Source organism: Festucalex cinctus, chromosome 8 (genome assembly GCF_051991245.1).
Source record: "Festucalex cinctus isolate MCC-2025b chromosome 8, RoL_Fcin_1.0, whole genome shotgun sequence".
Taxonomy (NCBI): Eukaryota; Metazoa; Chordata; class Actinopteri; order Syngnathiformes; family Syngnathidae; genus Festucalex; species Festucalex cinctus.
In genome coordinates, this window is record NC_135418.1 from 21,264,173 (window position 1) to 21,291,312 (window position 27,140).

The 27,140-nt window shown below is 37.7% G+C and overlaps 3 protein-coding genes across 6 annotated transcripts; 1 reads left to right on the forward strand and 2 right to left on the reverse strand.

Annotated features, from left to right (window-relative positions):
• Nucleotides 1-9,659: 9,659 nt before the first annotated feature.
• oxtrb (oxytocin receptor b) lies at nucleotides 9,660-18,298 on the forward strand. Of its 2 annotated transcripts, XR_013284712.1 has the most exons (3): nucleotides 9,660-10,767; nucleotides 15,827-16,194; nucleotides 16,963-18,298. XR_013284712.1 is itself a non-coding variant. In XM_077530407.1 (2 exons), the coding sequence occupies exons 1-2, from the start codon at nucleotides 9,840-9,842 to the stop codon at nucleotides 16,072-16,074; spliced, it is 1,176 nt and encodes a 391-aa protein (XP_077386533.1). In that variant the 5' UTR covers nucleotides 9,660-9,839; the 3' UTR covers nucleotides 16,075-16,589. The 2 variants fall into 2 exon arrangements, 1 of the variants encoding a protein (XP_077386533.1); XM_077530407.1 differs by lacking the exon at nucleotides 16,963-18,298 and having other exon boundaries at nucleotides 15,827-16,589.
• On the reverse strand, nucleotides 17,356-20,856 carry cav4a (caveolin 4a). The gene is made up of 3 exons (XM_077530408.1): nucleotides 20,632-20,856; nucleotides 20,108-20,295; nucleotides 17,356-18,388 (listed from the first exon to the last, which is right to left on the reverse strand). Exons 1-3 carry the CDS (start codon nucleotides 20,854-20,856, stop codon nucleotides 18,238-18,240), a joined length of 564 nt encoding a protein of 187 aa, XP_077386534.1. The 3' UTR covers nucleotides 17,356-18,237.
• A 1,853-nt stretch (nucleotides 20,857-22,709) lies between these two features.
• Nucleotides 22,710-27,051, reverse strand: LOC144023665 (uncharacterized). Of its 3 annotated transcripts, none has more exons than XM_077529364.1 (6): nucleotides 26,786-27,051; nucleotides 26,415-26,569; nucleotides 26,178-26,328; nucleotides 25,045-25,202; nucleotides 24,728-24,962; nucleotides 22,710-23,629 (listed from the first exon to the last, which is right to left on the reverse strand). In XM_077529364.1, the coding sequence occupies exons 2-6, from the start codon at nucleotides 26,550-26,552 to the stop codon at nucleotides 23,463-23,465; spliced, it is 849 nt and encodes a 282-aa protein (XP_077385490.1). In that variant the 5' UTR covers nucleotides 26,553-26,569; nucleotides 26,786-27,051; the 3' UTR covers nucleotides 22,710-23,462. The 3 variants fall into 3 exon arrangements, with proteins under 3 accessions (XP_077385490.1, XP_077385488.1, XP_077385489.1); XM_077529362.1 differs by having other exon boundaries at nucleotides 25,027-25,202; nucleotides 26,786-27,048; XM_077529363.1 differs by having other exon boundaries at nucleotides 25,027-25,202; nucleotides 26,178-26,325; nucleotides 26,786-27,046.
• Between the last annotated feature and the right edge of the window lie 89 nt (nucleotides 27,052-27,140).

A 27,140-nucleotide genomic window follows, 5' to 3' on the forward strand; every position in this document is an offset into this window, starting at 1 on the left:
GGTAATTGTCATCATTGTTTGTCTTCAACCACACTGATAAAGTTTTTATTTATTTATTTTACCATTTAATACAATTTGCCGTTTGTATATTATATTACTAGCGCTGTTTATGCAGTATGCAACGATAATATGTAACTCAAATGGCCTCAATTTTATTTATAGAGCACTTTTGAGAAAACTAGGGTTAAAAAAAAAAGAAAAGCTGTACATAAATACAAATTGAACATAAGACAATTAAACATAACGTAATTTATTTAAAAAATTAAATTAAATTAAAACAAGACACTAACATAAGGGTAGAGTCTCAAGTTGTGTTCAAATTCTGGCATACACATTAACTATACTGTATTGTATAAACATTTACATTATTGACAAGCTTAAGTATGTATTCCCATTTTATACATTAATTGTATTAAGTCGTAATTTATTACGTCTGTGTGTGTAATGTGAAATGAAACATGATTAATATTTAATTATTTTTGCTGAGACTATTAAAATATTTGTACTATTAAATTTAGAACATGACTAAGCAATAAAACAAATGCTTAAAATGAAAATAAATATTAATTTTATTTACATTTGAAGTGCATTTTTTTTAATAAAGATAAAACTATAGACATACAAATGTTTATTATTTTGCAGCTCCCATCCTGCTCTGCAGATGGAGACATTGTCATTGAAATCCACCAATATGCTTCAAAAGCTTTTTTTTTTTTTTTTTTTAAGATATTAATAAATAAAATGTATTTATTTAATTTGCATTATATTCTCATTTTTCCACAAACAAAAGTATAGCATTCATAAACTTTCCCACAAGGATGATGAAGATAATTGGCTATGCCACATAACCAGCTTTTAAGGCTTCAGTTTGTGCATAAAATAATCAGATTAAGTCCTGGTCAAGTGACAGGGTTTATGTAAACAACTAAAAGTCATTAAAGTTGCACTTTATGCAACATAAAGGTGGAAAAATCAAATATAGAAGGAAAATGGATGGATTGTTTCAGATCAAGAAAGAATGTCATTACAGACCCTGACTTAGATCAAATTAGTTTTCTAAATAATCTGGGTTAAATTAGTTTGATATATCGTGTGTTTTTATTATTTTTACAAATGAACTACATTTTTTTTTCCTATTAAAGTGACTAAGAGAGCTTTTCATTAATTTTTTTAATTTGAGACTCAAACTCATTACTGGATTTTATCCATAAATGCTAACAAACAATATTCACCACTAAAAAAACACTAAAGAAGTTAGCAAAAAAAAAAAAAAAACTTAGCAAAATGATTGGTGGTGTGATATAACTTTATAAAGTTAGTATGAAAGAAAATTCAATTTAAGTTAGCATGGTAAGACATCCACAATAGAATTTCATCACACTGCAAATTGTATTTTTGGACAATTTGGTGTGCAAAAACATTTGCTTAAGAGGACCACTAGTTTGTAAACACACACGTTATGAAGGAACATCTGTATACACAACCAAATCTTGTGCTGTGTTATTGTGTGCTAGCGTTATCCACTCTCGGTGGATCATTCAATTACGTGCAGATTTGGTGTCTTGAAGCACTTTCAAATATGTCCTCACTTGCAATTTTCTTCAAAAACAGTTAATAAATAGTGCAACCTTTTTCCTATCAGGGCATATTCTATTTCTATTAAGATCAACATTTTTGCATTTATTGATATCAACATTTTGCTTATTTTTTTTCTCTGTTGTGGCAACTCAAATATTTTCATTTGAACTGACTTACATTTTTTTGTTTTCAACAACTGGAAGAAATTAGCAGAACTCTAAAAACAGAACAAAATATAAATACATACAAAATAACTTTTTTTTTTCTTGCTCAACGTTTAGTAATATGCATTGTAATTGTTTTAAGTAAGCATAGTCAAATATATAATAATAATAATAATAATAATATATAATAAATATTATTATTATAAATAAATATAAGTTTGATACTTTGTTTACTTAAAATCATGTGACCCATTTTTTTGGTGGAGGGATATTTATTGCTTCAATTAAAATAAGTTGACTAAATATAAGTCATAACAAACATCTGCTACGGATCAGCGATAATATTAGTAATGATAACTAACAGTTCACTAATGTGAAACAGAAGCAAGGCAGACCTTGAGACTGATTTGGAGCACTTTAAAAGCAACCATACGGCATAAAAAAAAAGTGCCGTGGATAAAGATCAGACATAATAACAAAGACAGTTAAAAAATAAATACCGTAAATAAATAAACAGCGAAATGTGTGGAATTCTTACCGAAGGCTTTGAATGTGAAAATGTAACACCATGTAGTGGACTAGTACAACTGAAAACGAGTAGTCCACACAGAAAACATCACATAAAATATTATTCCGTGTTAGGAAATATGTGAAGTCAAAAATAACTTTTTGATAGCTTTCCAATTGTATTTATTGCAAAGTGTGCTGCAAGAGTGACAGTTTGGTGCAAGCTTTGATTTTAAGCTAATTTAAGGAACAAAGGTAATGTTATGACTATAAATTGTATAACACCTGTCATATTCAATCCATATTTATTCAACACAGCCAAAATATTTTTTTGTAATACAAAATGGAATAGCACAAAATAAACACGTGATGTTACAAACATTAAGATGAGCATTTGTGTGCCTTTTTGACATTTTCAAAATGTGTCCAATTTAGTACCTTTTGAAGCTGTAATCACACTTAACTTGTTTTTTTTTTTGTTTTTTTTTTGTTTTTTTTGGGGGGGGGGGGGGGGTAATCATAACCCTCAACAGCTTGCCAAACGCCTGGCACTTTTTTTTTTCTTTTTTCTTATTTTTTTTTTTTATGTTGACCCAAAAACAGTAATTGCTTTTCTATTTTCCCCAAACAACATAGCAGTCTTCCAGGACGACACGACTGGTGATGCAAATCGCATTTCAATGCGCACGCACTGGCACATAACCTCACATGTTGCGTTGGCTGACCCGTCGTGTTGGAAAAGTGTGCACCCAATTCCCCCATGATTTATAGAGCTTTTCTAAACATGAAAAAAAACTATGCAGTATGTTGAAGTCTGATTTGTGAACATACATCAATGATTAACTAAGATAGCAAAGGCAACACTGCTTGAAAAATTGTCATCTTATTACCGATTACTCTTGCGTTGGTTCTGAATGTGGGGATCTGCTCAGGGCAGGGGCGGAGCTATTCTAGTGGGATACGGACGGGGCTATGGGGCACCCCAAATCATGGAAAAAACTGTTTGTCATATCCCCAGAAAAAAAAGCTAAAACAGCTGTAATACATAATATTGGTTTTAGCATAAAGTTGGACAAAAGTGGCCATTGTGTCTTCAATTTTTCTGTATATGTCCCAAAATGGAAATGGTCGTGACACCCCTAGGTTAGACTCAATATTGACGATGCAGTTAAAGGTGGCTGTTCTCAAAAAGTGTAAGCCAAACATCTGTTTGTCACGTTTAAAAAAACTGCGCATGCGGAGGACCATCCTACCAGCTCTCCTGCTCGTCCGGGGGAAACGCCTCTCAAATGTCGCAAACGTCCAAGCTCATCTTCATTGTCATCGTCATCAGTCTCCGCAGCCGGCCTTGCTTCATCATATGGATGTCCTCTTGCGGCTCTCAGCTATTTTCAAAGTATGCGGTCAGCTCGGTGGAGCTACAACGATGAATGGGCCGAATCCGAAGCTCACTACACGAAGCTAGCTACATGCTACAAACGCTAAAAGTGCGCATGCGCAGCTAGGAACGAGCACACACTACGTAGTTTATTGATTTATTGATTAACAGGATCGAGAAACATCATTAAGATGATCCACCCGGAAGACGCAGCCACTAAAATATCCTTGAACCCACCTTTAATGTTGTTTTTTGGTTTGATATATTCTCAAATTCAACACGTACAGTAAGAGGAGTGAGAACAACAGCCTCCATTTCCACTGTACTTTTGATATGCGTCCTAGCATGACGGTCTTGTATGATTTCCGTGTGGAATACACGCATCTTGTGTTAAATGGCGGTGAGCGCCACACATATTTTGAGGTTTGATATGGGTTAAAGCTTATAAATCTCATGCGCAAGCTCCAAGAATGTTGGCTCCTCGGCAATGCCCGGAGCGTCGCCGCACAACAGATTTCATGGCTATCATCTTTCCCTGGATGAGACGCAGATGTCAGATTCTGTTCCCACATTACCATTGTAATGTGTTACTTATGGAATAGTGTCTCGGCGGGGGGGTGGGGTTGTTTGTTTGCTCGCTCTAAGCTCTTCCTGTGGACACTCTGCTGTCAGCATGGAAAGCTTTCAATAATTGCATGTGAATAAAAGGCTTGCGTTGCTTTTCTGTTAACGTTCTATTTCGATCCAGAGCAGCCACTGCTTGATTGCAGCCTCCGTGACCAATGGAAGAAAGCAAATACAAAATATTCCCACCGCACAAGTCTTAGTGTTTATCGCTGGGGCAGCGTTGACTAATTGAGACCACAAAGCTCATTTGAGACGTCTTTGATGGCTTTTAAAGTGTTCACGGTGGAGATTCTGTCAGGAAGCCGGACTTGTGCCACGTGCTTGTCAAAAGATCAGAAGTAATGAAGAATTGAATTACGAGCAAACAATGCTAATCCTATAGACAACATCTGAGCTTAATATTTGAGACCTGCTTCCAAGGTTTCCAGCAGAAACATGACTGAGCTCGGCTTTATCCCTCACATCCTGCGTGCGTACACTGCGATGTAAACATCATGATCATGTCTGAAAAAGAACTTTTCTCATTCTAGTACAATACATAAGTAGCATTGTATTAATTTAAAAGGGACAGTGCGCCGGATTTAGTGCTATCTAGTGGTTAACTAGATGGTACCAATTATTATTTAGAGTGAGCGAACTAGCAGAAGTGGCTAGCAAGAACGAGCTGGAGCGGCTAACGAAAGAGGCTAGCAAGAGAGCTAGAGTGGCTAGCAAGAGAGCTGGAGCGGCTAACAAGAGTGGCTAGCGGGAAAAGATAGCAAAAACGAGCAAGAGCAAAACAGAGGAAGACAACCGGGCATATTAACCATTTTAAAGTGTTAAAAATATCTTGACAACAAATGCTCTTGAATACCAAACTGTTTGAGAAAACTTTGTCAAACTCCACCTCTTCCCTCGCTCTACATTCTTCTTCAGTTTGTGAGAAATTATCAACATACAAAAATACTTTTACCCTCGTTGTAAGGAAAAATAAAACACTAAACAAAAAATAAATGATAGTAAACAAATTAATTATTTACAAATGAAAAGATTAAAAAATTAAGCAATTGAAAACAAATCAAGTATACATTTGGTGAAAATTTGAAGAAAAAAAAAAGTGTACTAATCAAATAAAATAATAATCCAGTCCTGGTTCAAACTGTCATCATGAAAACTTTATTACCTACAGTGACTGTCACAGACAAGTGTAAAAAGTAATACAAACACTCAACAACAAGTGAAGACACGTAGAGGCAGCTAGCCAATCACCAGCTAGTCATCTAGCGCTAGCAGCTAACATTAGCAATCATCAAAACATTGATGCTCCATCATGATGCGGCCCTACACCGGCATTGGCTGTGACTGACACACGCCGACTTCTCATTGGCCGATAAGGCTTGAAAGCCCTATGAATTCTGCCTAACAACAATCATATCATATCGACATCATATTTGGGAATGTTTTGGGACCTCTTGCCCTTTTATGTTCAAAATGAACCACAGAGCCTTGGCGCCGATAACGTTACTAATTTGTTTCTTCCTGACGTGGAAAAGCCGATTGTGTTTGTTTATTTACTCAGTTGCATGAGAAACCGAGGAGGCTTCGACGAGTGGTTTGGGCTTAATTGGTGTGATTATGATTGATCAAGACAAGCTGTTTAGTTAGATTGTGTGCACATGCAAACACTGAGGATGTTTCGTGTTGAAAAATGTTTGTTGAAAAGCAAGCAAAATTAGAAACAACTGTAAAATCTCTCCCAGATGCCGTCATGTAACTATGACTCGAAATGGGAAAAATAAAGTACTGTATATGAAAACACGGTTTAAAATACCGCCAAATATTTAGCGATTGAATGTCTAATGAAATTCCATTGACAGCTCAGGGCCATTCGACATTCCAGGTTGTGTTAAGCAATAATACCCGAGGGAGTAAAGCGACGGCGCTCAGGTGAAGTAGAGCTACGGGAGAACAAAGAAAGACGGGAAGTCAAACAAACAGAGAACACGTCAGTGACGCTTAAAAAGAAGTCAAAACAGGAAAAAACACAAGATTGTTTAGTTCCTCCTTCGTGGCAAGTGGAGCAAACTTCCCCAAAAGTGATTTTCAACATGTCACTCGCTGTTAGGTCTCACCTTGACGGAGGCCTGCTCTTGAATCCCGCTCGAACCTTTCCTGTGAGTCCTGACCTCTGCGCTCGCTGCCTTTTCCTCTCTCGCTCTCGGGAAATCAGAAGGAACTTTCATTGAGGATTTCATCGGAATGATTGCATACAATACAGCGTTCATACTTGGCTTGGGCCATTGAAGTCTTTGTGTCCCAGTTGAATGGCAACATTCGAATGTATGGAACCATATTTAGAAGCAAATTGCGCATATGTGTGAGTGTGAATGTCTCACGCAAAATCAGCCCGGATTGCCAGTTTACCCATAATAAGAAGTGGGGAGGATAAATTGTTTATGAGTAAGCCAACTTTTATGAGGAAAATGATCTTATTATTATCCTCTCTCATTCAAGTACTTCCCTCCATTGTGGCCAAAGAACTAAATGACGAAACTGTAAAACTGTAAATCATAAATAAAAATGGAGAACACCATTTTTGTTGAGTTAGATCTGACAGCTGTTTTAAGCTTATTTTTGGGAATCCAAAATTGATCTCACAATTTCTCTGGCATGTCAAAATTTTTAGCTGTTTTCTTAAAGTGGAAGTCAATTTTAAACATTTGTTGACAATAAAATATGTGACATCACTCGCCTAATCATGACATTCTGGTAAATATTACATTTGTGAAATATGAGTTATCAAGCAAAATCCAGCCATTTTTATCCATCTCAGGGGGCGGCCATTTTGCCACTTGCTGTCGACTGAAGATGACATCACAAATGCTCAGAGCTGAGGCAATGACCAATCACAGCTCACCTGTTTTCTCAAGCTGAGCTGTGATTGGTTGTTACCTGAGACCTGAGCAACTGTGATGTCATTTTCACTCGACAGCAAGTGGCAAAATGGCTGCCTTCTGATAGTGATAAAAACTGCTGGATTTTGCTGCATAACTCATAACACAATGTTAACCAGAATACAACATTTAGACTAGTGGGGCTGGATAGAACTTTTTTTTTTTTTTTTTTTTTTTTTTTTTTAAGTAGACTTCGTCTTTACAAAACAAATATATAAATAAATGTGTATGTACTGTATGTGTAACAGATAATTTTGTTTATATATTTATTAATTTCCCCCCAAATCCTTGATTCGTTTTATTTTATATTTCAACTGATTGATTATTGAAAATTTGTGGCTTTATATTTGTTACTTTCTGTTTTTGTCAGTTAGGGCTTTTATTTTGAAAGAATAAGGGGAAATACTGTGGTGGCTCCCCTCCCTTCAATTGGAGAGGCATGTGACAGACGTGGGATCACGCAACTTGCTTTCCAGTTTATTTAATTTGTTTTCATACTTGCAGTAAGCTTTTCTTACTACAGTCTTACTACAGCTAAATTAGTGGAATTTTGCTTATCTGGAGAGTATCCTGCAAAGGAAAAAACTTCTTTGTACGCACCATGAATAAAGTACATCCATTTAAAGTCATGGTGCCGAGGTAAAATAAACCTGGCTTTAAATAGTTGAAGTGGCAGAAGAGGAAGGCAGCAAGTATGCACTGTTATCATTGAAAAGAAGCATATGGGAAATATTTGAGACACAAGTTGGAGGTGAACGGGCTAAGAAAACAGACGCGCTCTTAATATGGATGCTTACTTTTGTGTAACCACAAACAAACTTATAAATGACTGTTTCCCACAATAATTGTGCGGTCATTGTGTGGCAACCAACTACTAATGGGCGTGTTTATCTGTCTCGTCTCTTATCCTGTGCTGGCCAGTCACTGCTATTGTTTACCAACGGAAGCCTTATTATAAACTAACTTTGATAATGTGCTGTGATACTTTTTCGAACTGGCAAAGGGCGGAAAGTACCGTTTGGCAACAATGACATCCCTCTTGTAATAACTATGGCATGTCATGAAGTCTTTTTCAACACTTCATAAAGTGCAAGCAAAATTGTCAGGTATGGTTTCAAATATATATATAGTTGCACTGACAATATAGCATATTGTATATAATACAAGACGGCAAAAAACATGCGAATGTGTTTTGCGTTGAAATGTTTGCAACACACAATAGGCATGTAAGTGAAAGATTAACTTATTTAGCCCATTATAGCAATAAAAAGTTAATAATTGTCTATAATTAATTTGATACTTTCATTATTTTTCACGTACAATTAATACCTTTAAAAACACATTTTGCAACTTGCTGGCGACTGAAAATGACATCACAAGGGCTCAGGTAACCAATCACAGCTCACCTGTTTTCTAGGTTAGGTCATGTGACATTCACAAGCTGAGCTGTGATTGGTTACCTGAGCCCTTGTGATGTCATTTTCAGTCGACAGCAAGTTGCAAAATGTCTTTTTAAAGGTACTAATTGTACATGAAAAATAATGAAAATATCAAATTTATTATAGGCAAAATATTCATGTTTGACTGCCAAAAATAGTTAAATAAGTAAATTATCCCTTTAAAAAAAACAATGTGGCTTTGTGTCTTTTTATTGCAGTATTTCTGTTGTTGTTTCGATTTTTTGTTGTTGTTGTTGTCGTGATTGTTAATACTGTTTGAAAGATAACAGTCCACTGCGGGCCAGATTGCTTTTATTTACATTATATCCTATGTGAAGAATGGCTAATAACAACAGATTGTCCAATCTTTCTGGTCCCAGCATTTTCTTTTTTTTTTTTTTTCTCAGTTGCTTTGTTAAATTTCTCAGATCACAATAGAATTTCTCAGAACTGCTATTTTATTTTATTTTTTTTAACTTTACAATTTTCACATCATTGTGTCACTTTTGCACATAAATGGTTTCTTTGAACAAGTTACAAATGTTATTGAATAATTGTGGGAATGCTTCAGCAATCCCACATATAGATAGATAGATAGATAGATAGATAGATAGATAGATAGATAGATAGATAGATAGATAGATAGATAGATAGATAGATACGTACCTAGCTAGCTAAGCTAGATAGAGACGTAGCTCGCTAAGCTAGCTAGTTTAGATAGATAGATAGATAGATAGATAGATAGATAGATAGATAGATAGATAGATAGATAGATACGTACCTAGCTAGCTAAGCTAGATAGATACGTAGCTCGCTAAGCTAGCTCGCTAAGCTAGCTAGTTTAGATAGATAGATAGATAGATAGATAGATAGATAGATAGATAGATAGATAGATAGATAGATAGATAGATAGATAGATAGATAGATGGATGGATAGACAGATAGATGTATAGATAGATGGAGTATAGTGCATGTGCTGTAATCCATCAGTTTCCCACAGAGGAAAATGCGTTTATGGGAGGGGACTGCATGTGTCCATAAAGCCCCTCAGCAGAACCGACTTTCACTCAGTTAAACACGTGAACGCTTTCTTTAACGCTTAAAGGGAAACTTGCTATTTATCATGGCCTATTTTATTATTTGAGCCATAATTGAAGCCAATCGTGTGGACTCCATCTTCATGATGTGACCCGGTTGCGCCATTTTACGCGCGATGGAGGAGTTTTTACGCGCGGACGACACCCGAGCCCACAACGCGTCGTGGGTCAGGTGGCGCTCGTGGGAGAACGGGAGTCACTCGGCCAACCGCACCGCCGCCGCCAACAACCCTTTAAAACGCAACGAGGACGTGGCCAAAGCGGAAGTGGCCGTCCTGGCGCTGGTCCTGCTTCTCGCGCTCACCGGCAACCTGTGCGTGCTGCGGGCCATCCGCGCCGCCAAGCCGCGCCAATCTCGGATGCTCTACTTCATGCGGCACCTGAGCATCGCCGACCTGGTGGTGGCCGTCTTCCAGGTTCTGCCGCAGCTCATCTGGGACATCACCTTCCGCTTCTACGGGCCGGACGTGCTGTGCAGGCTGGTGAAGTACGCGCAGGTGGTGGGCATGTTCGCGTCCACGTACATGCTGGTGCTGATGTCCATCGACAGGTGCTTGGCCATCTGCCAGCCGCTCCGACCCGTGCGCGGGGGAAGGGACCGCGCGTGCGTGGCCACGTCGTGGCTGCTCAGTCTGATTTTCAGCACGCCTCAAGCGTACATCTTCTCCCTGCGGGAGGTCGGCGACGGCGTGTACGACTGCTGGGGGGATTTTGTGCAACCGTGGGGCGCCAAGGCGTACATCACATGGATGACTCTCAGCATCTACATCCTCCCCGTGGGCGTCCTCAGCGTGTGCTACGGCCTCATTTGTGTGAAAATCTGGCAGAACTTTAACCTGAAAACCAGGAGGGAACACGTCTTGGCTCTGTCGCACAAAGGTGCGCGTCATCCCTGTCGGGTGAGCAGCGTCAGGCTCATCTCCAAAGCCAAGATCCGAACCGTCAAAATGACTTTCGTGGTGGTGCTGGCCTACATCGCGTGCTGGACTCCCTTTTTCTTTGTCCAGATGTGGTCTGCGTGGGATGATGCGGCTCCACGAGAACGTAAGACACAAGAAAATGTACTTTTACGCGCTCATAACATGCACCAAAGGAAACAAAAATAAGTATAGGCCTACTCCAACTTTAAATAAATAAATAAATAAATAAACTTTGGAGTTAACAGCTGCATGGGTTAGTCAAAAACAGTAGAGGATTTAAAAAAAAAAGTTTAAAAACATTGTCAAAATGTCTTTGGAAAACGTGTATTTTATATATAAGGACTCATTTGTAAATAATTGAATCATAATTTCTCAGCCAATTATTTTTTTAACAAACTAATTAAAATATGTTAAATTTGAAAAAAATAACTCACTAATTATTTTTTATTTTATTATTTATTGTATTATGATACGATGATGATATGTATTTGTAATAAATCAATTAATGAATTAAAAGAAATCAATTAATAAAGAATTAACAGAAAAATTAATGAATACATTTTCGTGAATACATTTTAGGCAAAAAAAATAATTATTCAATGTTGTCAGTATGTGGCTCGCAAGCCCTATTTTCCCCAACCCTCTCTTGTTATAATCGGGGCGCTGCTTTGTTGACCCGGCAGCCTTCCCACTCCTCTCTTGGAGGGGTTGAAAATGAAAAATGAATTTTGTTGCTCTGTATTTGTGACATAATGCCAATTAATCTTTCTTTAACAAAAACAAAAAACAATATTTGGATTTAGTGTAAGTTTTCTGCAAAAAAAGGGGGGAGGGAATGTAAAAAAAAAAAAAATCCTGAAAATATATTTAACAATATTAAAAGATTTTGAGAAAAATCAGTGAATGTTTGAAAACACGAGTATGCAGCTGTTGACTGCAATTTTAGAATTTTTTAAATCCTTTTTTTTTTTTTTAATGAATAGTTTCTGACTGTCAGCCAAAATCATTTTCATCACTCTAAAGAACTAAACTGAAATTAATTGGTTCCTAGGAACTAAAGTTAATCGAATTTTTCATTCAGTGCCAAAAATCAAGCCTTTTAGTAATTGAGAACACACAAGCATATACGCTTATTTCAACAAAAAATGATAAAAAAAACAATGTATGCAATCAATCAATCAAAACAAACCCACATTAATTTTTTTGCACCCTACAATCATCAGCCATGCCTCTCTGATGCAATCCTTATTATATTAAAAATAATTTCTCAAGCCTGCATGGATTGCATTAATTTGCACAGGTGTTCCTAATATTGTGGCCAGACATCTTGCGGCACAGATGAAGGTCATTCTTTTGCCCCCCACCCCCCTTTTGCGTGAGATAAGACCTTTTTTTTTATTTTTTCCAAAGCAGTTGGCCTGAATGGTGTACCAGACTTGTTCCCAATGGGACCACTAGTCAGCGAACGAGAGTGTCACTGACACTGTTTATCAGTGGAAGAGAAAAGTCCATGGGAGAGCCACAGGGAGGGGAAATGGACGACTCCAAAGAGTGGACACAAGAGCTATTAAAACTTCATTATCCTTCAGTTATTTTTGGCATGTAATCGTGCAGGCGTATTTAATGAAGTAGTCATTTTCTTCTAGAAAGACGAGGGCTATGTGAAGCCGTATCATTGTTAATGAGCAAATTATATAAAATTGCCAATTCGTGGCTTATACAAAATGCATTCAATAATTGGAAGGCCATGAATCTTGTGTTGCATAAGAAATACAGACAGTTGTGAGAGTCTTGGGGTTTCACTGATTAGCAGTAGGCTAAATATTAACTCTTTGACTGCCAAACGTTATCCAAAAAACCCCAACGGTGCCAGCCGATTTGGAGCATTTTCACTCATCTTTCAAAGCAAACAGAATATTGTGCGGTATGACGATATAAATATGGTGGATACTAGGGGTGTTAAAAAAAATCGATTCGGCGATATATCGCGATACTACATCGCGCGATTCTCGAATCGATTCAATAATCGGCAGAATCGATTTTTTTTTTATTTTTTTTTATTTTTTTTAGGATTCACACCTTGAGCATGGAAGAATGTTATATGAACGGAACATTAAGCCTTAATATTTTATTTTAATGCTGTTCAAACATGAAACAGATTACAACCTCTATAAGACTGAAATTTCAGATAAATAAATACATTTTCATATAAATCTTACACTCTACAAGCTTACTGATTAGTATTTTCTAAATTTGAATGAAAAAAATCGCAACAATCGACTTATAAATTCGTATCGGGATTAATCGGTATCGAATCGAATCGTGACCTGTGAATCGTGATACGAATCGAATCGTCAGGTACTAGGCAATTCACACCCCTAGTGGATACCATATGAAAGATTGGATTCCATTCTTTCATGAGAAAAAAAAAGTATGTTTCTACCTTATTCCGTTCTTTAGTAATCACCGTTTGAAATTAGGTCATTTGAGTGACATAAGCGAAAATACAAAAATATGAAGAGAAAAACAAGCTTTTTGTGAAAAGATAAATTTTTTGGCACAACAGTGAATTTGACACTAATATTTTTTGTTTAGTGACAACTCAAGGCAGCGCTGCACAAAACGTTGTGCTGCCCATTGAGAGAGAAAAAAAAAACGTAATTAACGTTTTTTGGCGGCATTCATTAGGATTTTAGAATACGTCATTAAACGTTTTTGGCGGTCAAAGAGTTAAATAAAATGAAGTAAAACCATTAGGGATGTAACGATATCCAAACATCGCGATACGATATTATCACGATATTGTGAGGGGGGTTGGCGATATTTAAAAAAGATCACGATATTGTAAAAAAAAAAAAAAAAAAAAAGCACAATATCATACGTTTGTCCATAACAGCAATGCATATAAACTACCTGCAATCTCTAATAACAATATTGAGATACTTACTTGCTAAGAACACATTGATCGCTTCACAAACAAATTAGGTTCCCCTTCATCTTACAATTAGCATAGATTTTAAACATAGAAGGCCAAAACATCCCTAATGAAAATTAAATTGCACTAATAAACTAGCCACTAGAGTGTGCTATAACTGCACAAATGGAAATCAACCTGACTTTTTTTTTTTAACAGATGTGTTCCTTTTAAATATTGTGAACATGACGACGACGATATTGTGGCAGTTTTAATATCACGATATTGCCCATATCGTTACATTCCTGAAAACCATACACACTGTGACAAAACACATGCAAACATAAATACAAATGTAACAACAAAACATGAGTTTATCATGCTACAATTGTGACATCATGAAGTGCTTTGACACACTCATTCACAATATTCTATAACGTGTAGAGCCAAGATTTTTTTTTCACTTTTGTTCACAATATAAGCTATATATTTTTTTGGTTTGTATTCCTTCATTTTTGAGTGGGCGTCTGCGCCCTACTGTGTTGCGTTTCCCTCAGATTCCGGTTCCCATATTTTAAGAAGCCATGTAAGGAAGTTGACTTTAATGAGCTCAACAGAGCTTGAACGCCAAATGGGATTTTGTGCGCTCATGCAATGTTTGCTTGACTTCTACTCTTTGATATAGTGCACGCTCCTAATCGAATAAATGATGGCGATATCGTCGTAATCCCCGTCTGGATTTCAACATGCAGACCTCGTCGTCTTCATTCTCGCAGCGCCGCTCGCTAAAGAGGCGTGAAATGAAGACGAGCGTTTCATCTCTGGCTTATAGGACAAATGTAAACAAACTCGGATGAAAGTTTCCCGTCGTTTGAGGACTTTTCCCGGCATAGCTGCTCAGTCGTTATCGGCATAGTTAACAGGTTTGAGACAGGCTAATGTCAAAGCACCATCAAGTGGTCAGCATAGGAGAAAAACATTTGACACACGTCCACAAATCCGTTACACCCCTTTTGGATTAGAAAAAAACCAAAAAACAAAACATGGAAACATCCTCTCTTTTCCCCTTTCCCAATGGCATCCTCCCTCCTGAGTCTTCTGTGCCTCCCATCACTGAAATTATAATCATTGCCACGAATAATAAATAACTTTTTTTCCATGCCGGACAGTCACACTGGACTGAGAAGATTTATCATAACTTGTTCCGATGGAAATACACCAAAGCAACCTAAAGTTCAATTTGTGTGGCATCCCTCAAGGTTACTTATAATGCCAGATGTTTCGGAGCTTCTCGCTTTCACTGATGAAATGATTTGATGCTCAAACTGTGTCTGCATTTTATTTAATGATGTTACCAATGAATGATTGGTTTTTATCCTGCATAATATTATTCTATTATCTTACTCTATATTAGACTTGTATTGTATTTATTTATTTATTTATTTATTTATTTATTTATTTATTTATTTATTTATTTAATTAATTTATGTAATATTTATTTTAAATGACAAATATTTTACTTTGGTATTTTTCAGAGTGAGGCTGGAAGGTATTATAGGGGAAGTCAACCCCCCAAATCACTCCCCAAAAATTCTTGACAATAACATGTTCTATGCAGCCCCACTCGTCTGAATATTCCGTTATTCTGTTAAACTTGACTAGATGAGAAACCACGAGAGTTGCACAGAGGAACAGAGGTAATAATCCGACAAAAACATATAGACAACGAATCGATCTGATTGGTTGTGGCTTGACATGTGGGTAACAGTCCATGATAGAGATGGAGTTAGAAGAGGATTTGGAATGGAAATGAAAAAAGGGTTGAGAGTAGTGGTTGAGAGGGGTTAAGGGTTTGTGTTTAGTATTAGGGTTGGTAAAAGTGAACAAAAAAAAAAGACTAATAAACATTTAGCGCAACTGACAAGTAGGAAAAATACAAGTTTATAAACTATATAGAAAAGACAAACAAACATCAAGTAAAGTGCTAACAAAAAATGATCTTATAGTGCCAAACAAACTTTCCTGACACAAATCGGCATTCTGGCATCCAGTTTTTGATTCGTTTATTTTGTCTCCTAACAACTAGATCATGTCGGGGTCACCACCCACCAGTGGTCAGGAGACAGAATGAGCGAGTCTGGAACATAACTGTTTTTATTTTGCGGGTATCAGGTGACCTTATTTCCCAGACGCGACCTTGCTTGCTTAAATGTACTCCACCATCTTGAGGAAACAAATTGTCGTCCATTTTCTGCTCCCTTCTTGCCAGACACGGCCTTCATCATCGCCATTTTGCTGGCCAGCCTGAACAGCTGCTGCAACCCGTGGATCTACATGTTCTTCGCCGGTCACATGTTCCAGGGCGTAACGAGCGGCGTCTTCTGCTGTCGTCGCTACGCGGCGGCGTCCTCGTGCGGCGGCCGTCACGGCAACTCCTCCGCGTACGCCGTCAAGAAGGACAGCAGCCACAGGAGCCTGTCGCACACGTCAAGCACGGCGGCGCCGGCGGCACCTTGACGCTGCATCCGACGGTCCGGTTGACGTCCTTCTTCACTGGCACGTCGTTACATCAGCCGCCTCGATGGAAATCTATTTTCCTGGCAGTTGCATCCACGTGATGAGGAGAACAATGTTCAGGTTTTCATGGCTACTTTTTGCTAAGCAGAAAAGAGTTGTTGGCCCAAGAACAATTGAGTTACTGAGAACTAGAGTGGGCGAACTCCATTTTTGTCATTTTAGGGTTTTTGATTCAACTTTTATGCCTACAATAAAATCTAGAGTATATCTTTGGGGATTAATATGACAATGATTGCTTCTCTTCGTGGTTTTCCTCAAATTCGAGACATCATGATTTTCATTTTGATGAAACATACTTTTATTCACTGAGGTACTATCTGTTTGTAGGTTGGGTCCCAGTCAGCATCATTTTAGGCTTAAAGCGATATTTTACTTATTTAGACATTTTTGGGAGTCAAACAATATTTTGCCTATAATAAATTTTATATTTTCATTATTTTTCATGTACAATTATTACCTTTAAAAACACATTTTGCAACTTTGCTGTCGACTGAAAATGACATCACAAGAGCTCAGGTAACCAATCACAGCTCAGCTTGTGAGTGTCACATGACCAAACCGAGAAAACAGGTGAACTGTGATTGGTTACCTGAGCCCTTGTGATGTCATTTTCAGTTGGCAGCAAGTTGCAAAATATGTTTTTAAAGGTACTATTTGGACGTGAAAAATAATGAAAGTATCAAATTAATTATAGACAAAATATTAACTTTTTATTGCTATAATGGGCTAAATAACTGAAGTATGCCTTTAAATGAGATTGAAGACAATGGTTTGTGCAATACTGTACTGGTATTTTTTAATTCATTTCATTTTTCTTTTTCTTTACAGTGATAAATCAGGAAAAGTGCTGAACGCAGTACTTGACTGTCTCCTATATGTCAAAAAACTCAAACCTTGATTTAGACCAGAAATACCATGGTTGCCCTTGTTAATTTCTTCACTTATCATTAAAAAGAAATGACCAAAATGGAGTTATCCCACTCTTCGCGGCAGAGAAAGGAAAGGGAGAGGCGGCAGGACCAAACAGTAAAGTGAACCAATACTGGTGGACCAGCCAAGACACCTTTCATCTCACATTAACAAGTTGAAGTCTGATTTTAAATTGTAAGGATACATATAATACAGTAAAGACCCATTCAGTCAATTTATGTATGTTCTGCGTTTATGAGGTTGTTTAATATTTAACTCAAGGCAAAAAACAAAAAAAACAAAACGCTGATGCGTTTACGGTTTTAGTTTTACTGACTTTGTGATTTATGGGACCACCATTTCTGTCATCGCTCATTTGTGTTCTACTGTATTTGCTGTAATGTTGAAGTGTTTTTGAAAATTAGTAAACAACTGTACGTGTGTAGTGCGATTGAAGCCTGCTTAACACTGCCCCCTTGTGGCTATACCGCATAACAATAGAGTACACTTGCATGCACATATACTGACATCCAATACAAAAACTTTATTCAAAATCTGTCTTAACTGAGAAGTGTTCTCAATAATTTGGCCATTTTACAGTGAGCAAACTATTTAGTAACAACACATTTTAAGGAATTCTTGTTATCAGTAGTGCATGAAAGGCCACAATTTATGGAGTAAAATGCTCTTTTAATACTACTTTTCTCATCAAATTTATGATTTTCAATGTTTGTTTGTTTTTTTAATTAATCATCTATGCAATGATATTTGCAAATAATTAGTTTTAATCAAAGAAAATTTGATTAAGGGAAGTTTTGTATGCACAGCAGGACAAGCAGTGGGAATTATGATACATAAATAAACATAAATAATTACTATAGCTGGTAAATTACGCTCATCTGGACGGCACAGTTTCTTGTTTTAATTTTTCAGAAATGTTTCTATGTGGAAGTATGATGTTTCATTCATTTTTGAAAAAAAAAATCATTTTAGAAAATCATAATAAAAAATAAAATAGGAAATGTTTGTACCACATAATGTTGTAAACTACACACTGTTACTAACTATTAGGTTATTGTTCAGAAATCTCACACACTGTTGAACTCTGAGCAAAGCTACTGTAAACACATGATGATGAACACTGTCATAAAATATCCGATCCATGTCCACTCGTAATCCACTTGGTGGCGTGTGTTATTCCTCGGCCAGGTGAATATTAAAGCCGCCACAGCATCGCCCGGCGCTGGTCAGCAAAGGCCGCACGATGACCTCCAGCACCACGTCCCACAACTTCTGCAGCCAACGTGTTCCGATTAGGATGCACTTGATGCACGGGCTGATCATCCTGGTCAACACAACAATGGATCTTAGTTCCAATGTCAATATTTACATTATGTAGCTTGACATATCGTCACCCTCTTAAGTCATTTTTGTGCAAAAATATATATATATTTTGACTAAATCATCTCATCATGATGCAAATGGTTCAATATTTTGTGTTTCTTGACAAATCTGAAAAAATGACGGGCTAATATTTTAAGAAGGCGTCGTTATATGGGTTTCTCTTTGACTATAATAGGGTTTAATTACCTATTTAATAATAATATGATACATCACAAAACCCATTTCTACTTCTTAAAATCTGATTGAGAGACAAATACTTTGCTCCACAGTAATTTCGTCGGGAAAAGGCGGGACATTCTGTACAATAATTCGAGATGATTGGACGATGCGACATTCTACACGTTTGTTTTAACCAATCACGGCCACGGGTGAAAATTTCTAAATATCATCTCCGTTCATGTCAAGGGGGGAAAAGCACATCTTACCAGCTAGAAATGTACGAAGCGCCCCTCGCTGTTCAACATTCAACAAGGAAACGGTGAGTAAATCTGCCAGAACAGAATTAATTGCAGCGTCCATTCGTCCATGTTAGTTTTGTTTGTTAGCTCCAGCATCGGCACTGGCTTCCTGGTTTCGTCACAGTTGCATATCCCGCCCTCAAACACAATGCCGCTCTGTGATTGGTCCGAACCACCAGCGGTTCGGGAACGGCAGTTATCTGTTGTGATCTAACAAATACCGCGAGAATTCATCTTGCGAGAGCAAGGTTTAGTTTGTTGAGCATTAAAAAAAAAATAAAAATCAGCTACCTGATTGATCATATTAAAACATGGTGGGGAAATATAGGTTATGGCAATTGGTTACAAGCAAATGCATACTGTTAATTAAAAGCAACAAATAATACCACATGTATAAATTTGGATCAACTAAAGATTTTTTAAAAGAATGAAACGTTTTAATTTATTTTTTTTCATACGTGCACGCAAAATGCTCCATCAATTGCCTCTTTGAGGTATTCAGCATGCAAATAAATAAATAAATAAATAAATAAATAAATAAATAATAATAATAATAATAATAATAATAATAATAAATAAATAACTGCTCTGGATAAACTTGAGAATTTGGACATATTTTATTACAGTATTTTTATGCTCAATGATTAGAACAGAAATATAAATAAATAAATCAATAAATAATACTTTTTAAAAGGTTGATTTGCATAGTGCCCAGAGCCAGCTGAGATAGGCGCCAGCACCCCCTGCGACCCTTGTGAGGAATACGTGGTCAAGAAAATGGATGGATGGATGGATGGATGATTTGCATAGTATTTTTTATAATATGGATTATTTTTACACCAAATATTTATTAACGCAATGTATTTAAAACAAAAATGTGGACTGTAATTTACTTTTTATTTTTACATTTGAATATTTACTATTTTGTATTAAACGTAAATTGTTTAAAATTTGGGATCATCTATAGGTTCCAATATTTTATTTTTATTGTATTTTTTTTTTTTTACAGAAGGTGCTGAAAAACAAAATGCATGGAAGGAATATATTGACTTGTTAAATTGATTACCAAATTGCATTTTAGTAATTGAACACATCAAGTTTATCTACATTAACTTCTTTGTTTGTCTATGTGTTTTTTTTGTGTGTGTTTGTTTTGATTTTTTATTTTATTTTTTATTTTTTTCTAAAACTGGCATACTTACCAAATATGTATACAACTGAGGACAGCAAAGAGGATTCCGGAAAGGATGGACATGGGGATTGCCAGAAGCACCGTGACGATCCGGTATACCCAAATTCGGCTGACTTCAAACAAAGCGTGGCTCCAGATCCACACTCGGTCCCCACTACGCACCGACACTGGCTCAGCAATGACATCCTCGAACGTCACCTGCAGGCCAAAAGTACACGTGGTGTGGTGTTTTATTTGACAAATTAAATCAAACACTGTGTACAAATAACACCAGCATGTTTTGCTTTCATTCATTCCTTTTATATTTAATACAGAAGTGATTTTAGTGGTCATAATTGATGTTGGTTGGGCATTGAAAAAATAAAAATAAAAATCATGCCAGTTAAATTTGCCAGTAAACGTGAGCATGGCTACAAGACACGAATGATTGTGCTCCACAAATTCTGCCTAGCAACAAGCCATGGCAAAAAGAATGTAAACAATTCCGAGTCACTAAACACAGTTCAGCCGTGATAGCATATTAGCTTTTGCTACCTTGAGGCAGTCGTTCATCCCTCGAGGGTCTCGAACGTTGATCAGAGGTTTGGTATCGCTGATATCCACCAGAGAAGACGAATGAATACTTTCTCCTTCTCGGTCAGAGGACGCTTTCCAAAGCGTCTCTGGTTGTTCCCCTTCATCCAAATCTTCGGGGTCACTGGCGTCCCCCAGGTCAATCTCGACCTCCTCCAAATCTCCCCCCTTCCTCACGCCGGCCATTGAAACAGGTGAACACAACACGGGATAGACGGTGCAAACTCCCAACTGTGGCCAGAGACCCCTTTAGTTGTGGGCAAGGAGTGGGGGCTATATTGGGAAGGCTGCGCTGGCCTGGATGGTATTTTCAGATAGGCTTTCAACTGGGATCACTTTTCTGTGCTATGGGACGATGGAGGGATATAAATACTAGACACACACATGATGGCAGTTCATAATATTAAATGACAAATAGGAGTGGCTCACATATGCGGGAGATGCCTTTATTTCAGACTAGGTCCAAGTTTAGCCGTAAAGTTTGGATTTGCTGTGAATCACACATTATTATTTTTTTAGAGGACTGCACATTTTAATTGCAGCCTCATTGCAGACTTGCAGTGTCATCCTAAAAAAAAATGTCGCAAGCTGTATCAGCAGCCGGCTGTAATTTAGTGGAATATTAAAACAAGGGATGGCGTCGCAGAAAGACGTGATCAATGAGAATAATTCATCTACGACACCCTCCTCCACCCTTTTGAAAGAGAGTTAATGAGCCTTCCTTTACTATAAGTCATCTCACTTGCAAGACAGCATCAAAGAGGAAGAAGAATCTTTTAGATCCGACGTACTTGGCGAGGACTTTTTGTGTTAGCCTCGGTTGCGCTCCTTTGCTCCACTGTCATATGGTGTTCCACAGGGTTCAATTTCGAGGCCCCTGTTGCTTTCGTTGTATTTGCTGCCCTTGGCTTGCATTCTGAGAAAACATGTTATTTCCTATGTACATGAGATATTTCCATTTGTGTACATACCAACGTTTAGGGACGTAACGATATCCAAACGTCATGATATGATATTATCACGATACGAAGCTCACAATACGATAATTATCACGATATTGTGGGGAGGTTGACGGTATTTAAGAAAGGTCACAATACAGTATTGTAAAAAAAAAAAAAAAAAGCTCATACTTAAAAACAACAACAACTTAACAGCATATTACGTTCCCCTTCATCTGACAATTAGTGTAGATTTTCAACACAGAAGGGCCAAAACATACCTAATGAAAATTAAATTGCACTAAAAAAAAACAACTAGCCATCAGAGGGTGCTAGAACAGCACAAATGGAAATCAATCTGACTTTTTTTTTTTAACAGATGTGTTGCATTTAAATATTATGAACGTAACGATGACGATATTGTGGCAGTTTTAATATATCACGCTTATCGTTACATCTAACATTCTGTCAAATTGTGATGATTTCATCAAATTAACGGCATGTTCAACCACATTAGATCAATGAGATGCCTTGCGATAGTTGTGCTGTGTTTTGCCTTTTACCACATGAATGTTTAACTGCATGTGTTAGTTATCAGTTAGTTAGTGCAATGTCTGTAATATTATTTACATTGAATGTCATCAATTTGGTTTGTGTTGTTTCATACATTATATGATGATTGGCCTGGCTGACTTTACTGAGATGTGCTGCAGAAAACTGATAGAAGGTATCTATTTAAATTGTATGAAAGCCCTTAAGTCCGGAAGGTTAACTTTTTCTTAGAAGAGAAAAAAAGGTTTATTTTTCTTTAGCACTTTTTCAATAAATGGAAAGTCTCAAGGCCAATTAATTTGGCAGTGGCTGTCAAGGCCTCCACTTGTCTCTTCATGTCATAGCAGGATTTTTTTTTCCTCCGAGGTTGACCAATGAAAAGGGCCAACCAATCTATCTATACTTTATCCCCAAAATGTCTTCCAAAACCTGATGAATTGAAGCCATAGTTCGAGTTCATTTCAACATTTCAAATTTCAAACGCCAGCACTGACATCTGCTGGTGAACATTCCCATTGGCATGGTGACGCAATAAAGTTTGCAAAAGTGGAACATAACCATTTCCTAAAGTTTATTATTGGCACAAATGCAGTGAAGCACAACAACAAAGTGATGAAACGGACCGTTTATGTGCATCTAAACTCCCCAAACACAACCGAAGGTGCACATTCTTATTAAGAAAGTGAAGAAGTGTAGTCCTGCTACCTAATTGTGGAAGTTTCATAATCTCCTGGACCCTTTCAACACAATGAGATACCAATTTATCATGACAGAATACAAAAAAATAAAAGTTTTGTTCTGACTGTATCAATCAAAACTGAGCATTAGTGTCTTTGTAAAGGAAGCAGATCATCAGTACAAGCAGTGAAACAATCTCAACAATCATTAGTGAGAAAGAAAAACAACAACATAATATCTAGTATGTTTTTTTTTGTTTAACAAGGACAGTAACGACTGAAATGTTGGAGATGGGCTTAAAATTGCATAAATAAAGTGACTCATCTTGGGCTGGACATCCATTAAAATGATTAGTGTTCTTGTTGGCTAACAAATGGATTTTCGAGTCCCTACCCACTCTAAAACACACGGGAGCTTTAAACGCACTGTACATTCACTCTCCAAGATATATAATACTGTCTAATGGGAGCCGTCCCAAGGTTAAAAAAAGTTGATTACTATAAAAAATAACCTAGTTCAAGCACTACATTGAATAATGTGGATTAGGAGAGGCGCCCTGTCACACGGTTACCGTACAGCACACACAAACACGAGCAGACAAGAATGAAGGCCAAAGCACAACAATCATATTGTTGTTGTTGTATTGTTGTCGGGCAGAGGCAGGCTGGCTGCGTGTTCCACTTTGACCAAGCCGAGTCTCTTCTTCAGCAATTTGTCCTCATTGTTCAACTTGGTCCGGATGGCCGTCTTGATCTGGCTGTTGTCAACACCAAACTTGGCCGCCACGTGATCTGGAGAAGTGGCGAGAACGGTGATCAGAAACGGGTTGTTAGAAAGAGGCTGGTCTGCATCCCGACTCCTGCCGAGGCGCCTTTGAGCAAGGGACCAAACCCATTTGAGCAACTTTGGGATATCTCATGTGGTTGAATCCACCACAGACTGATGCTCAAATACCAGACACCCTCTGACTAACCCCAACAATATGAAAAGGAAAATATTTGGGATAGTTTTGTTTTTTCTCTCACCATACGACAGTCCCAAGTGAAAATCAAAATGGATGTTGAAAGTATAATTCAAAAATTAAATACAAATAAAGTACAGTAAATATAAATGGAAATAAAAACAACAAAAATATATATAAAGTAAAAAATAAATAGAAACATAAAAAACAAAATCAAAATGGTTGTTAAAAGTACGTATAATTAAAAAAATAAATACAAATAAAGTAAATATAGATGGAAATTAAAAACAACAATATAAAGTAAAAAATAAATGCAAAAATAAAAAACAAGATTCCAAAAATAAAATGTGTAAATAAATACTATATAAATAGAAATAAATGTCAATCAATATTACTATTAATGTTATTATTAAATAAAAACGTTCTGCTCTCATAATTATTTCATGCTGCAAACGTCATGAAATTAATTTTAGTCTTGTTTTTTTATTTTTTTATTTTTTTTTAAATGTTTTATTTATTTGTGTTGTTTTGATTTCCATTTTTGTATTTAATTTTTGAATTATATTTTTATATCCGTTTTTATTTTCATTTTCATCCATCCATTTTCTTCACAAGGGTCCCAGTTGGCTTCAGGTAGTGGGCGGGGTACACCCTGCCTGAACTGGTTGCCAGCCAATCGCAGATCGTCATTTTTATTTATTTATTGTTTCGGCATTTTTGGTCCTCCATACTGGGTTACATCTTGTTACACCAAACTGATATTCAAACCAAGAACCTCTGGACTGTGAGGCAGATGTGCTAACCACTACTCCCCTGAGCTGCTAAATCAATAAAATATGAAGCTCAGTCTCACTCAAAGCAACATTGGTGTGAAAGCAAAATCATTCATTCATCATTCCATGACATTCGTTCTCCATCAGCAACCTACCGATGATACTCCTGAGGATGTCAGGAGGGAGCTGGGGCTTGAGGCAGTCCTCCCTACTCGTCGAGTTCTTGCGGCCCCGCAGCGAGTGCGTGGCCAGCGTCTCTCGGTCAAAAAGCATCATGAGCAGCGCGGCGGTGTACTTCTTGTAGTCTGCGATTTCGCCCACGTGCTCGTACAGACTCCTCGGAACGCGGAGGTTCTCGGCGAGGTACATGTAGTTGTTGGTGTCCTGAGCCTGGAGTGAGCAAGATTGCGCCTGTGACGGATCGGCTCCGAAACGCTTGCGAACGTGCGCTGACCTCTGGCTTGTCGCCTACCGCGACGATGTTGGCCTCGTGCTCCGACAGGAAGGCGATGCTTTCGTCTTGGGAGATGTGCGGCGCCGTCATCGGGTCGCCGCCTTGGAGGACGTGGTCCAGCGTGGCTCGGAGCTCGTGAGCCGTGTGTCGCATCTCCAACATGAGTGTGTTCATCTCTGCGACGAACGTCACAACAAAACAAATAAACTAATGGATTTATTCACAATTCTGTAATACATTCACTCCCCAAAAAAAATAATCCTGAGTTGAAGCAAAGCGAGATAAAAGGGAATTATTTTTAGTGTAAAATTGTAAGTGTCTGATCGTGGAAGTCTGGTTGGAAGTTTCTGGTTGGAAGTGTTTAAATGTAGAGTTGAAGTTGCTAGCAAGACTGGAATGTAGCCTCACTTCACCCCCAGCGTCTCCGACCAAAGAAACACCCCCAGTTCACTAACTCCCGTGCACGCTAAGGTCAGCTACATTGCTAGCATGACTTACTCAACTTGGACTATTGCCAAAAATGAAACATTAGCAGTTGTATGTTGTATTTTTGCAATATAAAATCTATTAAAACATAAAACAGGCGATCAAGTTTCCATGAGGACGCGATATTCAACTTTTGTTAAATAACCATCCAAGAAACTACTTGTATAATGCAGTAGTCTCCTGTGTAGCCTCTATGAGCCACAGTGCATGATGTAAGCAAATGATTGGTGCATCCCTCGTCTAAGTTCAGTCTCTGATTGGCTAGTTTCAGTCTTCCCTTTTCACAAGTTAAGAAATAATATAATGTATGAATTTGAGGTAAAAGATGGAGCAAGGGAGGGATGATTTTCTAAAAATAACTTTCTCCTATCAGATCATACTTACGGTTTTAACATATACGATTTTTTTGGAGGGCAAATTACTTATGTTTTTTTGTTTTGTTTTTGCTACACAAGCATCCTGGATGCAGGGATAGGGAGGGATAAATATTCAGTCACAAGTGCAGCGACATGACGTCAGGGGTTAAACTGCATTATTCTCTTCAACACGACAATAGCATGGAAACAAGAGTTCAGAACATCTAGAGAAGCTACCCATCCTCAATTAAAAAACAAAACAAACAAAAAAAACATAGCAAAAGTTTACTTTTTCAACCTTCCGCCCACCTTTCATTTCCCTCAGCTCTCTCTCTGCCAGAATTCGACACCTGCGTTCATATTTGAGTTGGGCCTGCAGCTGTTCTATCTTCATCAGCAGGCTGATGGTGTCCGTTCGGATGCCTGAACTCTCTTCGTCTTCGATTTCCTCGAATTCCTGCTGTCGGGCGAGAGGAAATCACGCCTGTGGTGGGGGGAAAGTGCAAAACGCGCGCGTGTGCAGCGTTCAAGAGAAACGTATCCTACCTCTGCGTTGAGAAAAGCAGAGTAAGTGGACTCTGCCAACTCCTCCATTGGACCAGCCTCCAGTGGGGCCGTGTTGATCTTTAGCATCTTTCCCGGCGTCGGGGATGGAATCGCCCCCGCCTCTCTCTTAGGTGGCATAAGGTTTCAAGGAAAATCTGGAGAGGGAAGACACATTTTGTGAAGTTCGGCCCAGGGAATGGTGTCCAACTTTCAGCCACGGGGGAAGAAAAAAAAATGGAAAGTTAGTTGACGCCGCGTCCTCAGCTCGACCTCTCTGCTGCCCACTTAGCTCCCCGTGATAAACAATATCTCTCAGTGTCAAGAGTAAATAAATTTATCTTTAATGACACAATGGTGGAAATGAATCTCACCTGGTCCCTCAGCTTGTACCGAGGAATTAAAGTGTAACGACACCCACTGAGGACAAAGGCAGTGCAATATATGCAAATAATGCGTAGTAGAGGAAGTAGCAGTACTACTGCAGTACTACAGTATATGGATCCCGGTGTGATAATGTCAATGTTTCATGAGCAGCTCGAAAAGGTTTTGAGGTCAATTCATGGGGGAATCGCATTGTACTTGTTTTTAATATATGTAGTACGAATGTGTCAGCAATCGCTGTGTTGTTTGATTTTTTTACATTTTATATGTGGAACAAACCCTCGACTCATTTTTGACCGAGGACGTATTTGTTCTGAGGACTGTTTCCTGTTCTCACTAAATATT